Source organism: Clavelina lepadiformis, chromosome 1 (genome assembly GCF_947623445.1).
Source record: "Clavelina lepadiformis chromosome 1, kaClaLepa1.1, whole genome shotgun sequence".
NCBI lineage: Eukaryota > Metazoa > Chordata > Ascidiacea > Aplousobranchia > Clavelinidae > Clavelina > Clavelina lepadiformis.
In genome coordinates, this window is record NC_135240.1 from 7,307,323 (window position 1) to 7,329,504 (window position 22,182).

Consider the following 22,182-nt stretch of genomic DNA (forward strand, 5'->3'; position numbering starts at 1 on the left):
TTGTCAGCATTAAGATAACCTTTATTAAGGTCTTTTTTATCGTTTCCATCTGGAATTGTAATCTCCGTTACAATATCAAGCGAAGGCCGTTTCTTTACCGGTTTTCTCAATTTCATGAAAAAGTTTTCAAGTTCTTCTTGGTTACAGCTCAGATGTTTCTTCATTCGTTTAGAAACTTTTGGTTTCGGCATTGTCGCCATGGATGCTTCTTCTAATTCTACACCAACGTATGCATCGTCAGGTAAGCGATCATGTTCCAGTTTGCTGTCATTTGCTTCGGTCAATTCAGCATTGGTTTGGGCATCGGCGTCAGCACTTTGATTTCCGGCGCTTGTATTAGGACCTATGTCGTTTTCACAGTCACTTGAATTCTCGGTGTTAAGTTCTTCACTGTATGTGATATTATCAAGTTCGTCAAAAACATCCTGCAACGTGTACTCTTCGGATAGACTTTCCTCTTCGGATTCTTCGGAAGAATAACTTTGATACTCCTCGGAAGAAGTGCTGATATTTTCCTGAAGCTGGTGTGGCATTCCATCCTGGAAAAAAGAGCGCTTCTCGCTAATGGGGTCCCGGAAGCTGACCTTGTTTTTTTTACGCGGAGGATGTTGCGAAGATCCACTGCTCCTCCGGGAGTGCTTCCTGCAAGGTTTCATAGGCGATGGAGGAAATTTTTCCAAGCTATATTCTGTTACTGATAGCCGGCCTGCTGATTGGTTGGGAATTTCTTCATCTTGACAAGAATTGTTACCGTTAAAAGCGCCGTTGGAAGCGCTAAAATCTGTAATTTTATCAAAGTTTGAATCGTTTGATCCGATACTTTCAATAGATTCTTCCAAAAACTTATCAAAGTCGATGTCCGATTCTGGTGACGAACTAACGTCAGAGTTTCCTTCGGTTTGTATCACGTCATCCATTTCCCTCCCGGCAGCTTCAAGCATGTTACCATTCAAATCTTCGCTCCAAGGGACTGCCTCCGACCCATTAAAGTTTGTCGGGCTGCTCGATAACTCTATTTCGACACACCACGGCCTCAGATCCTTTCGTCTACTCATCATGTTTCTAAATAATTTTGCCTGCAGTTCGCATAACACCTCATCAGGTTATTTCGACATTCTACAGAGAAAAGGCGTTTTTTCGCCTGGTCGGTTTTTATCGCAATATAAAATATATGGTTATCGCTGTGCCGCATATTCATATAGTACCAAAAACAAACGGAAGCGTTGACATAAAATTACGTCGTTTCCTTTTCTCTGTAATATTATCCGATTTAGCTTGTAAAAGGGCCATTCGCAGGCTGTAAACGTCATGAGACGTCATGTTGAATAAATTATATGACAAGCAAGAATCGTTCATTAAAGGTCGGTTGTTTTTATTAAATGAATCATTGTAACAACTTTTAGCGCCGGTACAATATCTCAAAATACAACTAGGCCAAGCAGTTGCCGTGATCGACTGGACACCACTCCTTTAAATTTAAGCCAGCGTTTGTCGCAGATTGACTGATGCGGTCGTAGTCAAGTTGATTGAGTGACTTGGTCTTTGAGTACAGAACTCCACCTTCATAAAACCAGTAATCACCTCCCCCAGTTGGCATTTTTCCGCAGTAGTACACCAACGTAAATTTGTTCTCTTCCTGAAGGCACATTTTGTCGGATAAGTAAGTAGAAATCTTCACAATTGAAGGGTTCGAATTGGATTATTATTTGTGAGGTTAAATTCAGCGTAATCATGCTCACGTGATCAATGATCAACCAGTCGTCTTCCAGAGTGCTTCCGTAGTCGTAAGACGAAAGATGGATTAAGCTGGGGTCATCACCATCGGGAACAAGAGTTGATTCTTGTTGCTTAATGAATAAATAAATGAATAAGAATCAGTAGAAGTCAAATTTTATATACAAAGACATAACGGTAGCTATAAACAGTTGGACGAGTAACCCAACTTACAAGCTTCTTCATAACACCCTTGTCGGTCATGGCTTGATACGACATGACGGCATCTATACTTCCGTCCTGATTTACAGCTCCAAATGAAGTCACTTGGCACGGGAAGCAATCGTAGGTGGGGTTAAGTCCTAGCAGGACATTCCATTCCCCCTATTAATGTGTCAAAGGCAAATAAACTAAACTAGATTGTATAAACCCACCTCTTAGGTGCCTAATGTTGTGTAGCCTATCTATAGCTTGAACTTTTAACGTGAATAACAAGAAATAAATTGATATAACTTACAACATGTTATAAGAAGATGTTGTACACATATAAGTAGTATGGGATAATGAGTACGTTCGATATACGCTATAGAAATCAAACTCAATCATCTGTGTAAAATAATCCAACTTGTACGCAACTGTTAAGGACTTAAACTGAAATGTTGAATCCGTTTGATCCGGAATCGAACACTGAACGGGAGGATCCTGTGACGGCATAATGATACAGGCATGCTCAGTGGACGCACAGTTCAAAAAGTCATCAAGGATATCATTGCCTTTATAGGTTATTATACAAAACACATTTTACATTATTTTGACTTCATTAACACAAATGTTTGTGTAAATGAATTAGTTCTACTTAATTTAGTATAGGTTACAGTAAAAGGTTTCCTGGATAAAATGTCGGTTAATACGTCAGAACAGCCAAGGCTTAGCTGTTACGTTTTCTCTGTGCTCTCCCGCCTATCAGATACACTTTAAGTCGCTAAAATTGTATTATCTTTCAAAGTATTGTATCAGGATATACCGTAATTAATCATGCAATGCATTATGCACGATTGATCCTTGCAAGGGGCCACACACAATGATGCTCTCATGCAGTCCATGTCGGCCATGCAAGCACCGAGTTCATTTGTGCAGTGTTCAAACAGACAAGTAATATCACTGCTTCCTGGGTGACTTTCCATTAACTAATAATTTATGAAAGTTGATGAAATATGCATTTATTTACTAACTATTAACAATTTCTACCAGGTAAAGTGTTGTAGTGGAGATTACCGTGCTATCATCTATAGGTTATGACTTACCGCGGTTAGTAGAAATTTTTCTGAAGAGGCGTGCACATGGTCGAAGAGAGCAGCCATTATAGCGATTGAAATAACTCGCAATATAACCATTTTTTTGTTACATTAACGACTTGCTGGAAAGAATTTTCGCCAAGTACCAAGATTACTGCGTTAAAGGCTGTCCAATTTCGACACTTAAAATATTACTAAGACGCGTTAAGCGTTTTGTAACGTATTTATAGGTTATATAACGATCGCCTATTTATAGTTTATATAACGATCGCTTATGCAAAGACAAAAACAGCTGTCATTTTTCCCATTGCGCTGTCTCGCAACTGTTTTTTTGTTCAACTCATTTTTATCAAATAAGTATTAAGGTTATGACCATAGCTAAATGTTTCATTCATTTGATTGGTAGCCTTACATCTTGAAAAATAAAGCTAACGAGCATAAATGGCGGAAAACGTTGAAAAAACAGCAAAAAGAAAAGCTGAAAAGTCTAAAATAACTTTTGCTGTAAATATATGGTTTACTGGCAAATTTTTGCTAAGATATCCCAGCTTTGTCATTTGGGTGATAAATAATACCATGCCCTATCCATTAATATCGCTTGGTCAAACACAATTAATATTTCGTTAATGTTGGTGACTTGAAATGCATTCTATTGATGCACAAAAACAGGTCGAGAACAGAAGTTGATTTCTTTTTTATTGTAAACTTGTGTTATAAGAATTTTTTTGATTCTTTGCCTTTCTTCGATTTATTACAGTTATTACAGCAAACGCAATTGCTGCGACCTCTATAAAACAAGGTAGGGCAAAAAAAGTTACGTTGATTCAAACATTGAAGAAATCCGGGTCATCAGTTCAAATCTGGAGTCAAAGTAGTCAAACCCCTGCCAAAGAAGATGTCGGTTTTGCCATGTGGGTCATAACCTGCGGTATCCTTTCCGTTGATTTCGCACGTTACATCAATGTCAGTGACTTGAAAGTCGTCTAACAGTTGCATTGATCTGGGACGAACAAATGTTGATTCCTTTTGATACTGCACGCCCGTATTTAATGACTGTTTCTTAACCTTCACCTTCCGTCGACGTATTGCAATCATCACAGAAATAGCAATGATTGCTGCCGCCACAAAGCAAGCTATTGCAAAAAGGATTATGTTGCCACTATGACTAAAGAAATTTGTCCCCAAAGTCGAAGTACTCATTTCGCCGCCCTTTTCTGTGAGAGATGTTGCCATGTTGACAGTGTTGGATTGGCGGAATGGAGAGCTTAACGTTCCACCGCCATCAGTGAGCCTATATGTCTTAAGCCCTGGTTTCAACGTCGTTTGCTCACCCGTGTGAGGTGGGCTGCTACTGGATGAAGAAATCTGGGCAACGGACGAGAAGGACGAAACCTCTGTTTCAGGGGCGGTAACATCCACCGTTGTAGACCTAATTTTCGCTGTGCTTTCCAGCCACAGCCGCACTGTTGCGGTTTTCATTTGTACCGTCATAATTACTGGTTTAATTCCTCTTTCCGTTATAGGATGTCCGCTTACAAGTTACAACTGACTTTATCAGATAAGAACTTTTATATTATTCTACTTTTCAAACCATAAACTTTCCAATAACCTGAGTATATTGTTATTAGTTTTTGCCTTCACATTATCGCCAACCCATTACCAGTTGCGTTTCAGCAGTTTCAAAACTCCGGAAACTTAAAATCGCCCACATTAGTGTTACGTCACGCTGACGTTAAGTGTGATATATCGAGCCCCGGTGGAAGGCCATCTTTAAGAATTTAACCATTGTTAGAATGGGCTTAAATCAACAGATTTGTGCTATGCGTATCGCTGTTGGTTTTAATTCAATAAATTATACGCCGATTCAATTGTTACGTTTGCTGTTTACTCGCCCAGACTTCAGTCTGATGTGTAAGATCTTTATGTGTGATTGTATTTTGCTATTCTGTACTCCATGAAAAATTGATCATGATCAATCAATGTATTGCAAATATAACTTATAGATCTTATTTCACGCATTTTAGGCAAAATATTGTTATCAAAGCCCCCAGGGGAAAAAGTAAGTTACTTCACGTCATTTCTCCATCAAAATAAAAGTAACCAAGGGTTTTCGTTAATGTCAACTTTAATGACATTTCCAATTATCGATTATTCTATTCTACAATTCTACTATTCTACAAATTAGTTTCTTTGAAACATGTTTTAAATCAGTTTTGTTCACAAGAATAACAGCTAACGTAAAAAGTTTTTCTTTTGTACTTGTGTAGTTATGTCATAAACACTTTTCATTGATTTCTTACATCGAATTATTACTGCACAACCCCTGAGGAATAAGTACGCACTTTTGCAGATAACCCAAGAGAGCGTCATATATACTCCTCATGTATTCTTTTTGCTTTCTGCATGTCCAATGTCAAGTTGATGGGCATTCACCGTATATATAAAGGTCTGCATATGTGCAGCGAGCTCAGGGTGCACAGGTATTTGTTTGCGTCATACGTGCTGCAGGTTTACAAGCAGAGGTCTACTACCATCATGACAAGGTTTAGAATATTAGTTCGACTCTTTCGGGCAATTCTGTTGTTTGGATTTGCTATAAAGTTTTCGAGGTGGGTATGGAAATGTTGACAAATGTTTTTTCAATTATGCGTTGATAAATACGTGAACGTTTCATTCGATTTGCATAAGTAGTAGTAGTAAGTATGTGAAGTATGCGTGAAGATTAATACTAAATATTAAATGAAAGCAAAATATCAATTTTTGCAGCACAAAATTGATTGTTACTGTTCGTTTTTATTTCCTTCAGCTGCAATCATGTGCTTTGCCTTTGCAGAAAACATTTTTTTCCAATGACGTAGTATTAATAAAAGGCTTTAACAGATCAGTTAAAGCAAGAATACAACGATGTTTGAGCGATGTAGAAATTTACTGACGTTTCTAGTTGATATTCTTTCGAGATTCTGAGGTTCAGCTTAACACTAAAAAAATTCGCTGATTATAACGAATATTTTGAAAAAGAAATACTTTGATTCAGATTTTTAAGAGGATTTGCAGCGTATGCAACGAGTGTTAATCTCTAAGCCTAGTTTGTTTATTAATTTCTATATCAACTCTGAGATGGTCATTTAATTTTGTTTATTAAATGTAAAAAAGTTATTTCTTATTGGTGTTTACTTGTTTATACGTCAACCGCTTTTAGCGGATGTTTTGACGCAGTAATATATCAAGCACTTTCCTGAAAATTCTGAGGATTTCTACTCTATTTTTTGTATGTATAAGATAATTAATTAGCAGATTATAATTTTAAATAACAAAATAGATTTGTTGGTCCTTGTCATTTAAAGTTTAACTTTTTGTCTTCTAGGTGCGCAGGAGCCCGCTCATGGAAGCAAGCTCAAGGTTCCACGGCGTATGGCTCTATTGTTGGTTCACTCATTAATTCAAAAAGCTATCAGAAATACATTCGGCCTGATATAGAAAATGGTGAAAAAAGTTTCAGTTTTGATTTGGAGCTATGAAAAAAAATATTTATTCAAATATAATTTCTGTTGAACATTCATAAGTTTTTATTTTTATTTGCTCTACACTTTATCCCGGAAATATCGTTTATGATCAAACAATAACCGAACGCAACAAAAAAATGAAGGCAGCGCGTTTTATTCGAAGTATTATTTATGCAAAAAAGTATGCTTAAATTTTTAAAAAATGTTTAAAATAAATTTTATTATTGACTTTGTAAAAAAAAGAAAAGAAGTCCTAAGGCCGCCTGTATGGCCATTGTAAAGAACCTAAGACAAATAATTTTATTAAACAAACATTCTCCTTATGTCGATAATGTAGTAAAAAATAAATCTTTGGTTCAGAAAGTTGAATAAATTAAAAAATAGTAAAACAAAATTTTGTTTTATCTTGACATTAAATTTAAAAAAATATGGAAAAAATACTGCAGTTACTTTTTTCAAAAAAGAAGTAAGAATTTTAATTCTTTTTAATTACTATTTTAAGCCAAGGATTTATTTTTTAATGCAAAATAAAGTATATATTGTTTGCTTATGCAATATGCTTGTGTTCTGTGTAGAATAATACAATTAACTGAACCGATAAAAACGACTATGCTAAATGTCATTCTATTTAAAGGGTATGGAAAATACACAACAAAATAAAGATTAAAAAGCGTGTACTAGAATAACTAGATAGAGCTGCAGATGAGATCATTAAAAGTTTTGATACTTTTGCAAGACAAGAACAATTTTGAATGTATTCTTATATTCCTCTTACGTAGATTGTCTATCAGATAAAAACTATACAGTATTACAAATAGCGCTTAATTGCTTAGAAAAAGATTTGGCTTCGTTTTGTAAATCTGTGCATTCATTCATTGCATATAGTTTTATGTATTTTTAGGACCAGTTAATGTAAATGTTGCTCTTTCCGTTACAAGCTTGGACAAAATATCTGACTCTGATATGGTAAGTCTTAGCAATTTCCTTCATAAACTATAGTTGGAAAATCGAACACGTATTGTATGTACTCAACACTTGGAGTTATTTATTATTATATATATGCATGCAATATATGTGATTCATTATTTTTTGCCCAAGTTTAAAGGTGCTAAAAATAGCTATACAAAGGCCGAAAATGGACAGAATCAACCGGCATAGCTTACCATTATGCTACCATTATATGACGAAGAATGAATCGTTTGTCCAGTTTCGATTTTCGCTTTCTTTAAATTCACCAAATGGTTTATTTAAATTCAAAACGGCGGGAAAAATATATTTATTACGCTGGAGTTGTCACGTGAAAATTTTTATTTATACAGTGGCCCACGTATAGTAGACATGTATAGTAGACGGTAAATATAACGATAAGTACATTGGAGTGGTGTTGATGAACTCTTTGTTTTGTTTCAGGTATACACCATCACCTTTACGCTTTATCAGTCGTGGATAGATAGCAGGTTGAACATAACAAAACGTTTTGCAAATCTTCCCCTTCCGCAGGTAGAGCAAAACTTTTCTTTCCTATTTTCCTCCGGTTCAATGTTTCTGTGAAGCGTTGGAGCGAGCTGCATTTGCAAGAATCTTCATTTGTAGCCCGATTGCGTTTTAAACAAGAAGTCACAAGATCTTGCAGATGTTGTTCACAAGATGTTGCAGCGAATGCAATAATTGTAGAACAACGTCTACAACTTATAGACCATCTTGTTGAAAAGCATCCAAAAAAGTTTACCCTAAAGATTCTGGTACTGGACTATTGTCCGGCTTTTATCCGTAGCACAAACTACATACGAATACATTTTTCTTCTGACACCTGATCTTAACAGGTGCCCAGCATTTATTGGCATAACGTACAACATAACATATTAAATACCTTTAAATATGCCAAAAAATACAGAAAAATACCCTTAAACGAACATATTTCACTTGGAACATGAAAGGTTAACGAATCAAGTTGTGCGATAAAAAACTACTAAAGTGAATGCATCTTTTGTTTGTTTTTATCAAATACTTTTGCTATATATTTCTTATGAAGCCATTTCCTGGTCACCGATTATTTTTTGTGTTTTTTTAAGTTTTTTTCTTCTTTGCAGGTTCTGACAATGGCCGGTTCCTTCTCCGATAAAATTTGGGTGCCAGACACTTACATTGTCAACTCTGAAAAGTCATTTATACATGACGTCACTTCAAAGAACGGTTTGATACAACTGGACCGACAAGGAACTGTTACATACGTATTAAGGATTACCAGCAAGGTAAGCCAAATAACACTTACACTGTTAACTTGGTCTAAATGAGCCCAACATACTTCCAGTATCATTGCCTGTTACTGTAAGTACAACGTATGATAAAGTAAGTCAAATTGTTTAGCCACGAGCAGTTGAAAATTAACATCTATATTGCAGGTATCGTGTCCAATGAAGCTACGCAAATACCCTCTTGACAAACAAGTTTGCAAATTCCGGCTCGCGAGCTGTAAGTAAAAGATAGCGGTTTTATTGGTCGTGAAACCGGATTGTACGGACCATTGTGGACTGTGGAGCGATCTTGTGGTTATTGGCTTATAGTTAAACCACAATTATCGATACCTTTTTTAGAGTATTATTAAGGAGAAGCGTATAAAAATCCTAGTACAGAACATTACCTATAACGAATTTTAGAGAAAAAAAAATAACAAAACTAAATTGAACAGCAAAAGTATTAACATTTTGGTCAAATTTGACGATTTAAACTTTTCTTATAGGGTACAGTTTGTTTAAAAGCGTTTTGAATGTATTTAATTTAACAAATACTGTTTGGTTATTTTCTGAATGATAAAATATCTTTTTTGATTAAAACTAGTTGACTTTGGTTTATTCTGTTTTGATGTTTCTTGTACTGAAACATCACAGAATATAAGTACCATTTTTGTAAAGGGTCATTTACTGACAAAGACTTAAAATACAACTTGAACAAGAAGGATAGTTGCGACAATGAGGAAGGAGCGGTCGCCGGGATGGAAGACCTAGTCCTACAAATGTTTACAATGGATCGATGCTCGGTCTATCTCTCATCCCACTCCAGTGCACTTGGTGAGAAACTAGAAATCATTTTGGAGATATTTTTCACATTACATGTTAAAATTGGCTACACCAAAAAGACACGGCGCAAATGTTAAAGTCCACTAGAACAAAGCAAAAGAAGCAATCAATAAATCAATTTATCTCTTTTTTTCACGGAACTTCTTATGCTCGTATACATGTTCTACTTTCCATACTTATACTAATATACAGTAAACTTATAATACCTATACTTTGTATGCATACAACTTTTAATTTGCAGGAAATTATTCCGAACTAGTTCTCGAATTCAAGTTAAAGCGCAACATTTTTTTCTTTGGATTACAAACATATATTCCGTCCATCTTTCTCGTTATTTTATCCTGGGTCTCCTTCTGGATAAACCACACTTCAGTTCCGGCCAGAGTATGTTTGGGGGTTACTAGCATGCTTGCCATGACCACCCTGATGGTTGGGGTTTACAGCACTGGACCCCGTTCCATTTCATACGTCAAGGGTGAGGACAGATTAATTTTAAGGGCGCTGTGTCGGTTGCTCTGATGCATTTTACTTTTAAGTTGAAAGTCCGGCATAATGTTAGACATTAATCAATGGCGTAAACTAAAGGATATTTTTCAGCATAACTAACATATTTTTTGATTAATTATAAACTTATGACCTGTAAGAAAAAGCTAAACTGTTGTTTAGAAATTAGGTTTTTAGAGTAGTATATTTATAAATAAAAGTTTAGGGAAGTTATAAAATAAACTTTTTCTTTTCCAGCAATCGACATTTACGTTTGCAGCTGTTTCATCTTGGTCTTTGCTGCGCTGTTGCAATATATACTTGTCCACGGCTATTCAAGAAAAGCCGAAAAATTGAAAAAGTAGACTATATTAGCTCAGATATATTTATACTTGATCCAGCAATTTTAAACTTTGAAATATCAATTCGTTTTTCTTTTCTATAGGACTAGTAGCAAACACCCCATTACAGCCGTTGGTGACTGGGAAAAGACAATTTTGTTAAATGCAAACAAGGTAAAGTGGTGTTAAGTATTTAGATATAGCCTACGTTGTTACCCCGCACAAATACAACAACTTATAGCCGATAGGCTTTATTGTGGAGCTGGGAAAATTTATCCGTCTGATAGCTGTTTAACGATTAATGTTCTCAGCGACAAAGGAATTTGTTAAGCATTAGCCTAAAACGTCAACGCTTTCATGCAGGAAAAATTTATGGCACATGTTTTGTAATCCATCATTAGATGGATGTAAATTACATCCATCAGTCCATTAAATCCATGAATTACATCATGTAATCCATTGGATGCGTAACGTAGCTGTGATTATTATTTTAACATTCGAATAATTTCAATTCACCATACCTGTTGGAGTCTAGTTTGATATGATGCTATGCTTAGCTTGTACAACGAATTCCAAACATTTCTTAAGATTAGATAAACGTTTTACCTGTTATTAGCATTGTGACCTTCACAATTAGCAACGGTGGCAACCAGCTAACGGCTAAATTTTCAACCTTATAATCATAGGTGGGCATTCCCGCGGTACTTTTTCAATACCGATACCGGTACCATCGGTACTTATGAAATAAAGCACCGAATCTCTGTTCGGAATTACATTTTTCAAGAAATTTCAATCGGTCCCGGTATTTGGTACTTCTCACGCAATAATTTAAAAATTTTTAAAAGTACGTTATCAAAAATACATGTTAATTAATCCTTAATACTAATTTTAGCAACTGTTTATCTTTTTTAATCGAAAATTGTCAGGTAAATTGCAAGCGATTAACGTCACATATGTTTTGACCTTTACCGGGGACATAAGAGCGGCAAACATTGCATTTGCAGCAGCATCTTTTCCACAAAAAATAGCGGTACCGAACTACTTTTTTTTAAATAGTACCCAATATTGGAACCGTCGGTAGGCTACATTTTTTCCAAGTACCGGTACCGTTACCGACGGTATATTCAAAGTACCGACTGCCCAACTATACTAATAATATTGCCACAGCAAGAGGTTTAAATCTTCTTAAATGTTTCAGGAGAAATGTTCAGCAAACGAGAGTAAGATTGGTGAGTCATGTCGTTGATTTCAGTCGCACTTTGATTTGCAAAAACAATTGACATTTTCTCTCACACCATAGACCTCCACTTGAGACTAAACAAGAAAGACAGCAGCATCAGGAAGGAAACCTTTGGTAAAGACATGAACCTGGAGCAAATAAAGGAGAATGACAATTTGGTGGAAGTCTGGTTCAGAAGAGCGGAAAAATTTGACGAACGTTGTCGGTGGGTCTTTCCGCTTCTGTTTGTTGTCATCAACGTCATCTATTGGTGTATTTATCTCAACATGGCGGATTAAGAAATCCCATTGTCTAGTTGTTTATAATCAGCTTCAGGTTTTGATCTGGCCATCTGGCAGTCTTCTGTTGGCTCCAAACATATTATGTGTGGGTATTAAATGTAGAACTTGAATAAAAAAAAACTTTCTCGTGATGAGAGATGTTTCGACTAGCTAAAAATGACACGAAATGACTGGCTTTATTACACAAATAAAAATTATGAAACTCGTATTAGAGAAATATGCTGAAAAATAATAATGATGTAAAAAATAAAGACACCGCAGACAGAGAAATTGAAGCAAAAGAGCATAGCAAAAGGAGGGCATGATACAGTCATTATTGTGTCCATAAACAAAGCAAAGCAAGCGCGATAAAGATTTCGCGAATAATAATGTGCAACAGTTTGCGGCGTTGTGCTCCTTATTAGCGTGAAGTCGGTTACCTGTCACCCACGTATTTGATTAGCTGCATTTTAAAGTGTAAAAACACCAGCTCTAAAGTTCTAGACTTATCACTAACTGTAGCAATATAAGCAGTCCTTCAGAATGAAATTAGTTTAGTTTCGAATAAGCAGCGTAAACAAATAGAGTCTACAAGCAGTCTACTTCATGCTTAGAGCATTAGCTGAGACAAAGTGGTGTAACGAATCATAACGACACTATCTGCAGTTTGGCGGATCTATGGCCTTGGTGGCGAAGTTTTTACAATGCACAGTGATAAGTGCATTAGCAACATAGTGAGCAAATCCTCGAGGATCGTTTCCACCACCTGGCGGATGAACATCAGTGGCGTATTGAGCACCAGAGAGCGCGTGATCATATAAATTTAAAGCACTTTTGTTTGTCGTGTGGAAGTCTGGTTTTAAATAGTATGGAATCGACGCGGAACTGTGTAAACACGAGCGGCATGTAGCCGAAGACTTTAACAAATCGATTTATACATTTGTGTCTCTCTTCAAAGTGTTCTTGTGATTGAGACAATGCCATAGGACAGCCAGGACATCTGAACGTCCAACGCGAAGTGACCTGCAAAATTAAACGACAGGATAAACCAAGCTCAAGATACAAACAGGATGAAGAAGAACACCTGGTGAAAGTCCTTAGAGTCGATTAAGTGCCAGGTTGCACTAACAATGTTTACCGCACAATTACGCGAGATTCGAAAGTTATAAACTGAAGTTTCGTAAGTCGGAACGACCAAACGTAAAACTAAACTCCGTAGAACTACTTTTTCAACCTTGAATGTCCCAAATACAGCAGAACAGGAATGTTAAAAAAGGTAACACACACACACACACACACACACATCCACAGCGTTCTATCAAAGACAAGAGCTAGATAATACAATGAGAAGATCACAGGACGTTCTTGGTCCCATACAACCATCAAACTAACTGAAGTAGTAGATGCAAGGAAAATTATTTTCCAGGAGTTTCTAGTTCTGCTACTTGCGGCACTTAAACTGAACTTCAAAGAGATGAGGCAAATGACGTAAGAGGATCGTTATAAATTTGCGTTTGCTATGGTTGGAAATAAAAATACGGCGGTAATAGCGGGTGAAAGAGGTCTTACTGGCACATAAACTCACCTTAACTGGTGGCTGCCTTGTCATATGAGACACCAGAAAGTTCATGGCGATGTCTTCACAGTTCATGAATTCATCAACAGTATCTCGTATTGGTGAAGGCATCCAGTAAGTGTAGAGATACATGTAATACTGGTAATGATGAATGACAAAGACGTTTTTAATAACATATAATCGACGTCGTGTTGAAACAAGTATAGCGATGAAAAGATCGTTTGCGATAAAATTTTGCAAAAAAAGAGCTGTTTCGATTCACAAGAGATGTACAGATGAGCAGGACATCAGGAATTTTTAAATTACCTTGTGAATAAATGCTGCACCAGTTAGCACCATCGACAATTCACAAGTGTAGTTGGAGTTGTAAGCCCAGCCGCCATTTCTGATGTCCCAAGCATGAAATCGACCTGGAAACCCAACCACCCTGTTGCGAGATTGTCTCCATACCCTGCACAAGCGTTACGCAAGATTACATAAACGTTACAAAGCACCACAGTGAGAGTATTACAAGCGTCACATGACAACTGCAGAAGTTTTAGACATAAAGTACATATGAATTCGAGACAACTCAAACTCAGTGATCATGGTTAATCGTTATTTTGGTTATCTCGACTTAAAGGGCTTGATTTGACCAATTCTTAGGCGACAAGGAATCTCTACTCTCTATAGTCTACACACTGTACCTGAAACCAAATAAGATTTCATCGTGGCGAAGATGAGCGTCATCGTCCAGCGATAACACGGCATCTGTCTCAATCTGATCCCATGGCATGAATCGGTTGTTCAAGCTGTTCTTCTCAGGTGTGATTACAACAACCTCCACCCCGATGTCTGGCCAGCGAAGATGATCTTGAGGAGGCGAAGGGGAATTCCAAACAACTATGACCTTTGTGCAAATGTAACAACACTTTGCATGAAGATACAAATGAACACGGTATGAATAGTGGTGTTGTTTACCTTGTTCAAATACGGAAGGTCGTGCAATCTTTCAACAGCTTGCAACAACACTTCGTCTCTCTCGTAAGTGAGCAAGACTATTGTAAATTGTTCTTTCCGGCAATTTCCGCCCAAAGATTCCTGGAATATGCGACCGGTGCCTCCTTCCCCGGCACCTATTGGACGGAATCCATCTGTTGAACCTGGCAAGGAATTAAAACTTATGATTGCTGGAGCTACATTCTAGAGCTACAACTATGTTACATTAATGGCTCGTGCCATTGTTCAAATAAAACAGTGTAGCAAAGCACAACAAAGCGTAACTAAAATACACACAAGTTATGAATGCTTTGTTTTGCGCATCTTTTTTAGTTTACCAATAAACTGAGCATCGGTCGGAAGAATTCTGTCCTCTGGCACGGATGGAAAAAGACTAAACGGACCGGGAATATTGTTCCAGTTATTTCTCGCATCCATTGTCACTCCAGTAAAATTCCTCACGAAACGAAGTGAAGCGGTTGGTGGTTCGAGGGGCGGCATCCCAAACTCGGATGCTGCATCTCCTGGAGCGGGATCATGTTCGTCAATCTTGAAACTCTTGTGAGGAACGACATCACTAAACAAACAACAGCGCGTCGTTCAATGTTTATTGTGTAGCTTGGTATTATTCTGTTTATGATATAAGACTAAGAGACAAAAGTCTGCCTTTTGAAAGTAATAGAAGTAAACTTTTGCAGCACGTATGTCGAATGTATAATTTCATATATATCATATACACAATTTATATTACTATATATTAAGAGTGTAAAACGAGGACTGGCAAATCACAATTTGATTTCCACAGCCAACACATCTAAGAGGAATAAATGAAAGTGAAAACACATTCATTTCACATAAAAAAAAATATCCTTAACACGAGATCTACCTTGTTGTGTCTTCGACAGCAACTGGGGGTATTTGTAGCCTGGTGCGCACTACTGATAACATTCCTTCCAAGAGATAGCGAGCGCTTGAGAAATAAGTATCATACAAGAATCGACCTTGCCTTCGTAATGCCAGTATGTCAGCGTGAGGAAAATTGATAAGTAAAAATGAAAGTTCTGTTATCCGAGCCTGTATGACAAAGACATCATTGTTAAACATATAAAGATTGACACAAAGGAAAATTTGTGCAAGATAACTCAGCACAAGTCAATTTGGCATGAGACAAGTACTTTTGATTGTTGTGGTCAGAATGGAACATATTAGCAGCAAATTAAAGCTTGTGTGTGTGTGTGTGTGGTAAACAGCTCAATCTCTATATATTCCGTTGCGTACCTGCGGTATGAACAAAGCTGCCTTTTCCCATTCAATGTATTCACTGAATGGCAACATTTCCTTCCTGCCAATAATCACAGGAATGGCGCCTGATCTGAGAGCTTCACCGATCCTTGCCGTGAGAAGTGATGTTGAGATGAGAAGATCTAATTTATCCGAAGATGGGATCAATGTGAACGTTGACCGAGAAAGAATCGATGCCCGACTTGAAAACGATCCGCAAAGAGCCCACTCCGAACTATTAAAATGCAATTTAATAACAATTTCAAAGTTTAACAAGCAAGTTACCAGACACCTAGGATGAAAATCTTATTCAGTTGCACCTGTATCCTGGTGTAGCAATTCGGTCTTCGGGGCATTTTGTTTCAAGGTGAAACTTTCCATGCAGCTTGTTGTCTTTCATTAAGGTCAAGCTTTCTATGAATATTTCATAGAAGGGGCTTGCTGACGGCTGCTTTTCGACATTCACTTTTCCTTTAAACATGAATTTTATAGTTAGATAAATCATTGCGTATTTATATCTCATTTACGCAGATGAAGTTAAAATCCAGTCAGAACTCTGTGTAATGTTGCACTGCTTGATTCAACCCATCTCACCTTCTGGGTTATATTGGCTAAGAGGAATCTCCCCAGCGATTCCCCATTGACCTTGAAATGACAAAAGAAAGTCACGCATGGCCGGGACCTGTGGACATGACATAACTTGTCTACAATCTGTCAACAATTATATGAAAAATGCAAACATGGAAGTACAAGGGTAAAAATTTTTTGGCAAGTCGCTGAAAAAAATCTTCGAAAATAATAACCTGTAAAGGGATATCATCATCTGACCATAACCCCCCATCGTTCATCAACCACTCTTCCATGTTCGACTTGTCACCGTCCTCCTCAGAGGCAGCATTCTGCTGTCCTGATTGAAAGGAGTTGCAATTTTAATTTAGGAGTGACCTACGAAATTAAACGCTGATCACAAATGATAACAGTAGTCCTTGCCTGTGCCAACAAGGGTCAACGTTGGCATCACAATGTCAAAACCAAAGCGAAACTGGCCGGTTGCAAAATTTGTTTGAGCAATCATCGCTCTGCCAACGTCCACACCGAGCAAGGGGTTTTGTGCAGTGGACTGCCGGCTTAGATAAACCAACAAATGATTTCTTCCATCGCCTCTCCAGTGGGGTAACGAGTGAAGCCAATCTGACATTGTCGATTTATCAACGATAGGTTGACTGTTGGCTGCAAAAATCAGCAATTGCCAGAAGCTTTATTAAAACTAAACTCTGTGGCAGAACGCAGCCAAGTTTAAAGATGCAGCCGGCTGAGTCATCACCCAAATGATACCACGAAAAATAAATCTTAGGTTTTCGCAAGAAAAGTGAAAACACAAATAACACAAACAATTTTCCTAACCTCCACTTGTAGATTCAACTTCACCAAGCACAACTACATACAAACATGCAACAGCAGGGTCAGAGGTCATATATGGGATCGATTGAAAGGCAGTGCGAGTGACGTCCAGCACAAAACTTGTGGTGGAAAATGGCGTCTCATCTGTTGATGTGAATATACAAAGTTCAAATTTTATTATTCAAGCTGGTTATTGTTTATAGCTATACTAGAACTGACTTTAAAACAATTTTGGATGTATGCACAAAGCAATTAAGAGCTACCTGTTTGTGCTTTATGGGGGTAGACATAAACGGGAAACTGAGATGTGAGTGAACATCGTGAATAATCAAAGCAATCTTGCATTTGACACCTAAGTTGAAACACGATTCACAGTTAAGCTTAAAAATTTAAGATTAACTACTTCACGCATGTACTGTGAAGTAAACATATAGGAGCAGGAATTTGATATAACTAATTTACAGAATTAACTACTTTGCCTTAGAATACAAATATGTTCATAATCGATAAAGTAAATTCCAATTCCCTTCCAAACGGAAGTATTGGTTATGCTAACAAGCTTCCTATTACACTATTACATTATACCAAGTCATTTGCAGAGGTTGCAAGCCCTTAAATAAACTTACTTGTAGTAGTGTTTTGGTGGATTTATATGCACGTTGTCAGTTTCAGTTGCAAGCAAGCGTGCTGGCGCTGCCATTTTCGGTTTCTCTGCTTCTTTTTGTTCATTTTTCAACTGCACATAATGATGGCTCAGCATTAATATTTATACAAGAAATCATTGAAAGGTTCACATAATCTTGTTGGAAATCTTAACATTTTATAGCTTCAAGATTCTCAGAATTGAAAATGAACTGATACAAAAATCATTCACGTTTATACCAACACAAATATCAAGCATCGTGAGATGAAGAAGTAGCAAACCTATTTGTGTTAGTACCAATTGAAATCATTCACACAACATTACCTGAATTATTTGCCTCTTAAGAGTTTCCAGTTCAGTTTGAGCTTTCTTAACAGTTTGCTCGATTTTTGTCAAACTGTTCTGATGAAGTGATATGTCGTCCTAACAGAAAAGAAAAACCGGTTTATTAAATGTATGCAATAACAGAATACTGTTCAACCAGATTTACATTAAAACAAGATATCTGCAAATACTTGAATCTGGTTCCTTTTGCCTTCTAAATCACGTAATTCATTAGAAACTGAACGTTTGATCCTGTTCAATTCATTGATGTGTTTCAAATCACGAAGCCTGGCAAATAAAATTAATTATCAGCTCAATTTCTAGTCCATTAATTATAATTATTGATATCAAAAAGCACTAGTAATGTAACACCGATATCACAAAAAAGATATAGGCCTACTACAATAAACATGTAATTCTATAAAAAATGGTAAAAAGGTAATTAATTACAAACTAACATACCTATAAGAAGAATATGGTAAATTGGGCTCTGGCTGTAATGTACCACTTGGAAGTTTAAAAAGATGGTGAGTAAAATAATGAAAAGCAATAAAAATTATCAGGAAAATAAATGCAACTCTTGACAGCCGTGTTGTTGTAAAGAATCTAAAAGAACAACTTGAATTAGAAAAAAAAAAGTTTTTACACTAATTATATCAGTTAAGGAAAACATTGGTGTTATATACAAACTAAACTTTAACTATAAAATATATATGTATATATACTTTGCAACATTTTACCTCTTTATTCGAATAACAATACTTGAGAAATTATCTGTCATCTTATGTTGGCCATTTTTATTGAAATGTCCATTTCGACTGGCTACCATATTCTAAGCTGCTAATGTGGTAGCCTATAATCTTGTCAAACCAACCGATCAAAGAAGAAGAATAAGGGTTACTTAAACTGGAAATTCAGATTTGGATTCATTCATTGCATCATATTATTAACAGCCAACAAACACGAAAAATAAAAGGGTTTCTCAATCCCAATTCTTTAGTTTTCCTACACAACACATTTCCTGAAAAATTACCCACATAAGTCAGAAATGTTAGTCAGAGCCTCCAAACGTACTACTGTACTTAAGTTTGCAACATAATAAAATAACTTACCAGTATATTAACTTAACTGGCCTAGAAAATGCATATTCTCATTAACATAACTTAGATGTAATTAAATAGCAACGCAAACTTAGACTAAATCTTCTTTCTAATTTAAGTCTTCAACTTCACTTAAACTCTAAATATGTGGTTCTGTTGAACAGATCCAAATTGGCCAATTTTGGTAACACAGTATCAAAAAATCAAAAAAACCTAAAAAATGTGTATCCAACTAAAAAGTTTGTATAGGCTAGGCAGGTCTAGTGTACAAGTGAACAACCACAGGACGCCTAAGCTATGTATACAAGATCCCAGCAACTCAAATTGTGACATCATCTGGTATTTTGGTTGATTCCGAGCAAATTTTGGCATTACAGTTATGGTCGCATTTATCCAGTATACTGAAAGCAAGCTTTCCACTCCAATAAGGTAAATGATCATTTAATGACTTCGAACCCAAGTCATGAAAATTTGAAACGATGCCACTTTTCTACGGTCACGTTCCATAGGAGCCAACTCACTTCCTATTAGGGGTGCGCCATGAGAAAGATTATTCGGTTTCGTGCGAACCCGAATATCATGAAGGTCAACACGAACGAATCCCGAATCTATTCGTATTAGAACCAAACAATAAAATTTCATCCAAAATTTACAAGTCTTGCTTGTAACATGATGTAATCGATAAACAAATCACTATCTTTCGAAAAATAGTGTTTAAAAAACGATTAAAAAAGCAAAATCGTTAGGAAAACGACCTTCATTATAAGTACTGCTGACTCTAGTTCAGCTTTGTCAGGAAACTAGATCATCATTTTTAACAAAAGTCAGTAAATTTATTAGTAATATTGTATTCGGGTTCGCCATTGTTGGTATTCGTGTTCGCCCGAATCTTCCCTAAAGGTGATATTCGGCGAATCTATTCGGGTTTGGGTTCGTATCGGCCTATCCCTACTTCCTATACAACCCACAACTTACAGGTCACTATTGCAACCCACGATGCAAAGACAGGCGTCACCAGAGAAGTCTGGGTCGAGATGAAGGAAGTCATTGGTCTAATAAATTGAAGCCAGGTTCGATATGATTGAGGTCATGGGTTCTGCAGAATGAAGCCTGGGTCGAAATTACGGAGGTCATGGTTTCTGCAGATTGAAGCCTAGGTCGAGATTACAAAGGCCACGGCTCATATAAAATGAAGCCTGGGTCGAGATTACAGAGGTCATGGGTTATGTAGACTAAAGCCTTGGTCGAGATTGGAAAGGTCACGGCACATGTAAAATGAAGCCTGGGTCGAGATTAAAAAGGTCATGGCTTGTACGAGCTTATACGAGCCGTGGCCTTTCTAATCTCCACCCAGGCTTTAATCTACAGAACCCATGACTTCTGTATATACGAGCCGTGGCCTTTCTAATATCGACCCAAGCTTTAATCTCTAGAACCCATGACTTCTATCATATCGAGTCAGGCTTTGTTTTATACTAGACATGACTTCACATATTTTGACCCTGACTTCTGAATTTGAAGCCTGGCTTGCAGGTCATAAATGGATCACTTCTCCGCCTCAGCCAGTAGCCTATAGTGTCGGAATTTGCACAAAAGACAACCTTTTCAGTAACAAGGACTCGAGCTATGAGGAATCATCGCCGAGTTTTAAGTCGAGCAAAGACTTTCCTCTATCTGAGGGTAAAGACTGAGGACACACTAAAAGCTTGAAAGGGTTTGAATTTAAAAAATGCTTCCCAACTGTAGTCCCTTTTTCTTCGTTTCAACTTTTCAGGCTTTTAGTGACATCCAAAGACTGTAATAGGTTCTCATATACCAGACAGGCTACCAGTGCAGTTCGGTTCCTACAAAGGTTAAAAACAACTCAATTCGCGTATAAATTCTCCCAACCTGAATGGCTACATGCCTGTCTGGACCATAGATATCTGGGTCTGCTCATGTCTTACAGTCACACAAACAAACGAATTACGCCAACAGACAACATTTGGTAAACAATTTTTGATTGCGCAAACCAGTGTTGTAACCAAGTCATTTTTTAGGACTCGAGTCTAGTCAACTCATTTGGGAAGTTGACTTAAGTCAAGTCGAGTCAAATTACTAATTGGATCAAATCAAGTTAAAATATAATGCAAGTCAAATCAAGTCATGTCATTGGCTATACCTCTAACCAATCGTTTGTAACGACATCAAACGTCTATAACTCATTTGGTCAATAAATTAACAACTAAGATTTAATGACTTGCGGTAAGCTACGTTTCGAGACTTGAGTCAAGTCAAGTCATTTAAAAACGTGACTGGATTCGACTCGAATCAAGTCTTTGACTCGAGTCATTACAACACTGCCGCAAACATCAAAGAATCAGTAACAGCAATAAGTATCACAAAAAAATTATTAATAAAACAATCAGTAAAAAATCCGAAAAACACGGCGGTTGTAATTACAATGTCCATTGTATAATTTGCTCTGAAGAACTAATTAAACAGTTCTAGAGCTTGGAAATGGTGAGATGAGCTTAAATGAGAACTAATTTTGTCAAAAAGTATTCAGCAGCAATTCCGCGCCTTCTGATCATAACATGAATCACCCAGCCCAAATCAATTTGTTTTTGAACGGCGTGACAAGGTAAGACATCTCCACGGTTTGAAAATTAGTTACGTCGGAGAAAGTTTACCTATAGGTCAGACTTTAAATAGCACACGGAGCACTGACGACAGTTCTGCCAACACGTAGAGGCAGATAAAATTTCATTGACGAAAACAGAACTCAGCATAATTTCCATTTAGCTACTAACGTAAGAACAATTAATGTAATCAACAAAAAATGTAAGCAATGCGTCACAAAAGCACAAAAATAAAGAAAAACAGTCCAGTATATTGGATATTGAAACCACCACACAAATTTTCTCCCCCCATAAGTTCCAAAACAAAATTGAATAAATCGATAAAGGATTTAAACAGTTGAAATAT

The 22,182-nt window shown here is 36.9% G+C and overlaps 3 protein-coding genes across 3 annotated transcripts; 1 reads left to right on the forward strand and 2 right to left on the reverse strand.

The window, feature by feature from the left end:
* Positions 1-1,355: 1,355 nt before the first annotated feature.
* On the reverse strand, positions 1,356-3,222 carry LOC143455799 (uncharacterized). The gene is made up of 6 exons (XM_076955117.1): positions 3,018-3,222; positions 2,738-2,900; positions 2,350-2,486; positions 1,948-2,097; positions 1,740-1,847; positions 1,356-1,636 (listed from the first exon to the last, which is right to left on the reverse strand). The coding sequence occupies exons 1-6, from the start codon at positions 3,105-3,107 to the stop codon at positions 1,430-1,432; spliced, it is 855 nt and encodes a 284-aa protein (XP_076811232.1). The 5' UTR covers positions 3,108-3,222; the 3' UTR covers positions 1,356-1,429.
* A 2,238-nt stretch (positions 3,223-5,460) lies between these two features.
* LOC143461612 (gamma-aminobutyric acid receptor subunit pi-like) lies at positions 5,461-12,022 on the forward strand. The gene is made up of 12 exons (XM_076959388.1): positions 5,461-5,617; positions 6,373-6,491; positions 7,413-7,477; positions 7,922-8,011; positions 8,602-8,763; positions 8,914-8,983; positions 9,424-9,579; positions 9,830-10,063; positions 10,330-10,432; positions 10,517-10,586; positions 11,611-11,641; positions 11,713-12,022. Exons 1-12 carry the CDS (start codon positions 5,463-5,465, stop codon positions 11,928-11,930), a joined length of 1,473 nt encoding a protein of 490 aa, XP_076815503.1. The 5' UTR covers positions 5,461-5,462; the 3' UTR covers positions 11,931-12,022.
* A 68-nt stretch (positions 12,023-12,090) lies between these two features.
* Positions 12,091-19,132, reverse strand: LOC143461603 (exostosin-like 3). Its single transcript, XM_076959375.1, has 19 exons — positions 18,856-19,132; positions 18,578-18,721; positions 18,307-18,403; positions 18,116-18,214; positions 17,775-17,884; positions 17,412-17,500; positions 17,152-17,292; positions 16,738-16,977; positions 16,551-16,654; positions 16,342-16,429; positions 16,068-16,218; positions 15,745-15,982; positions 15,353-15,540; positions 14,805-15,043; positions 14,449-14,630; positions 14,175-14,377; positions 13,795-13,939; positions 13,498-13,626; positions 12,091-12,935 (listed from the first exon to the last, which is right to left on the reverse strand). Exons 1-19 carry the CDS (start codon positions 18,942-18,944, stop codon positions 12,726-12,728), a joined length of 2,886 nt encoding a protein of 961 aa, XP_076815490.1. The 5' UTR covers positions 18,945-19,132; the 3' UTR covers positions 12,091-12,725.
* Between the last annotated feature and the right edge of the window lie 3,050 nt (positions 19,133-22,182).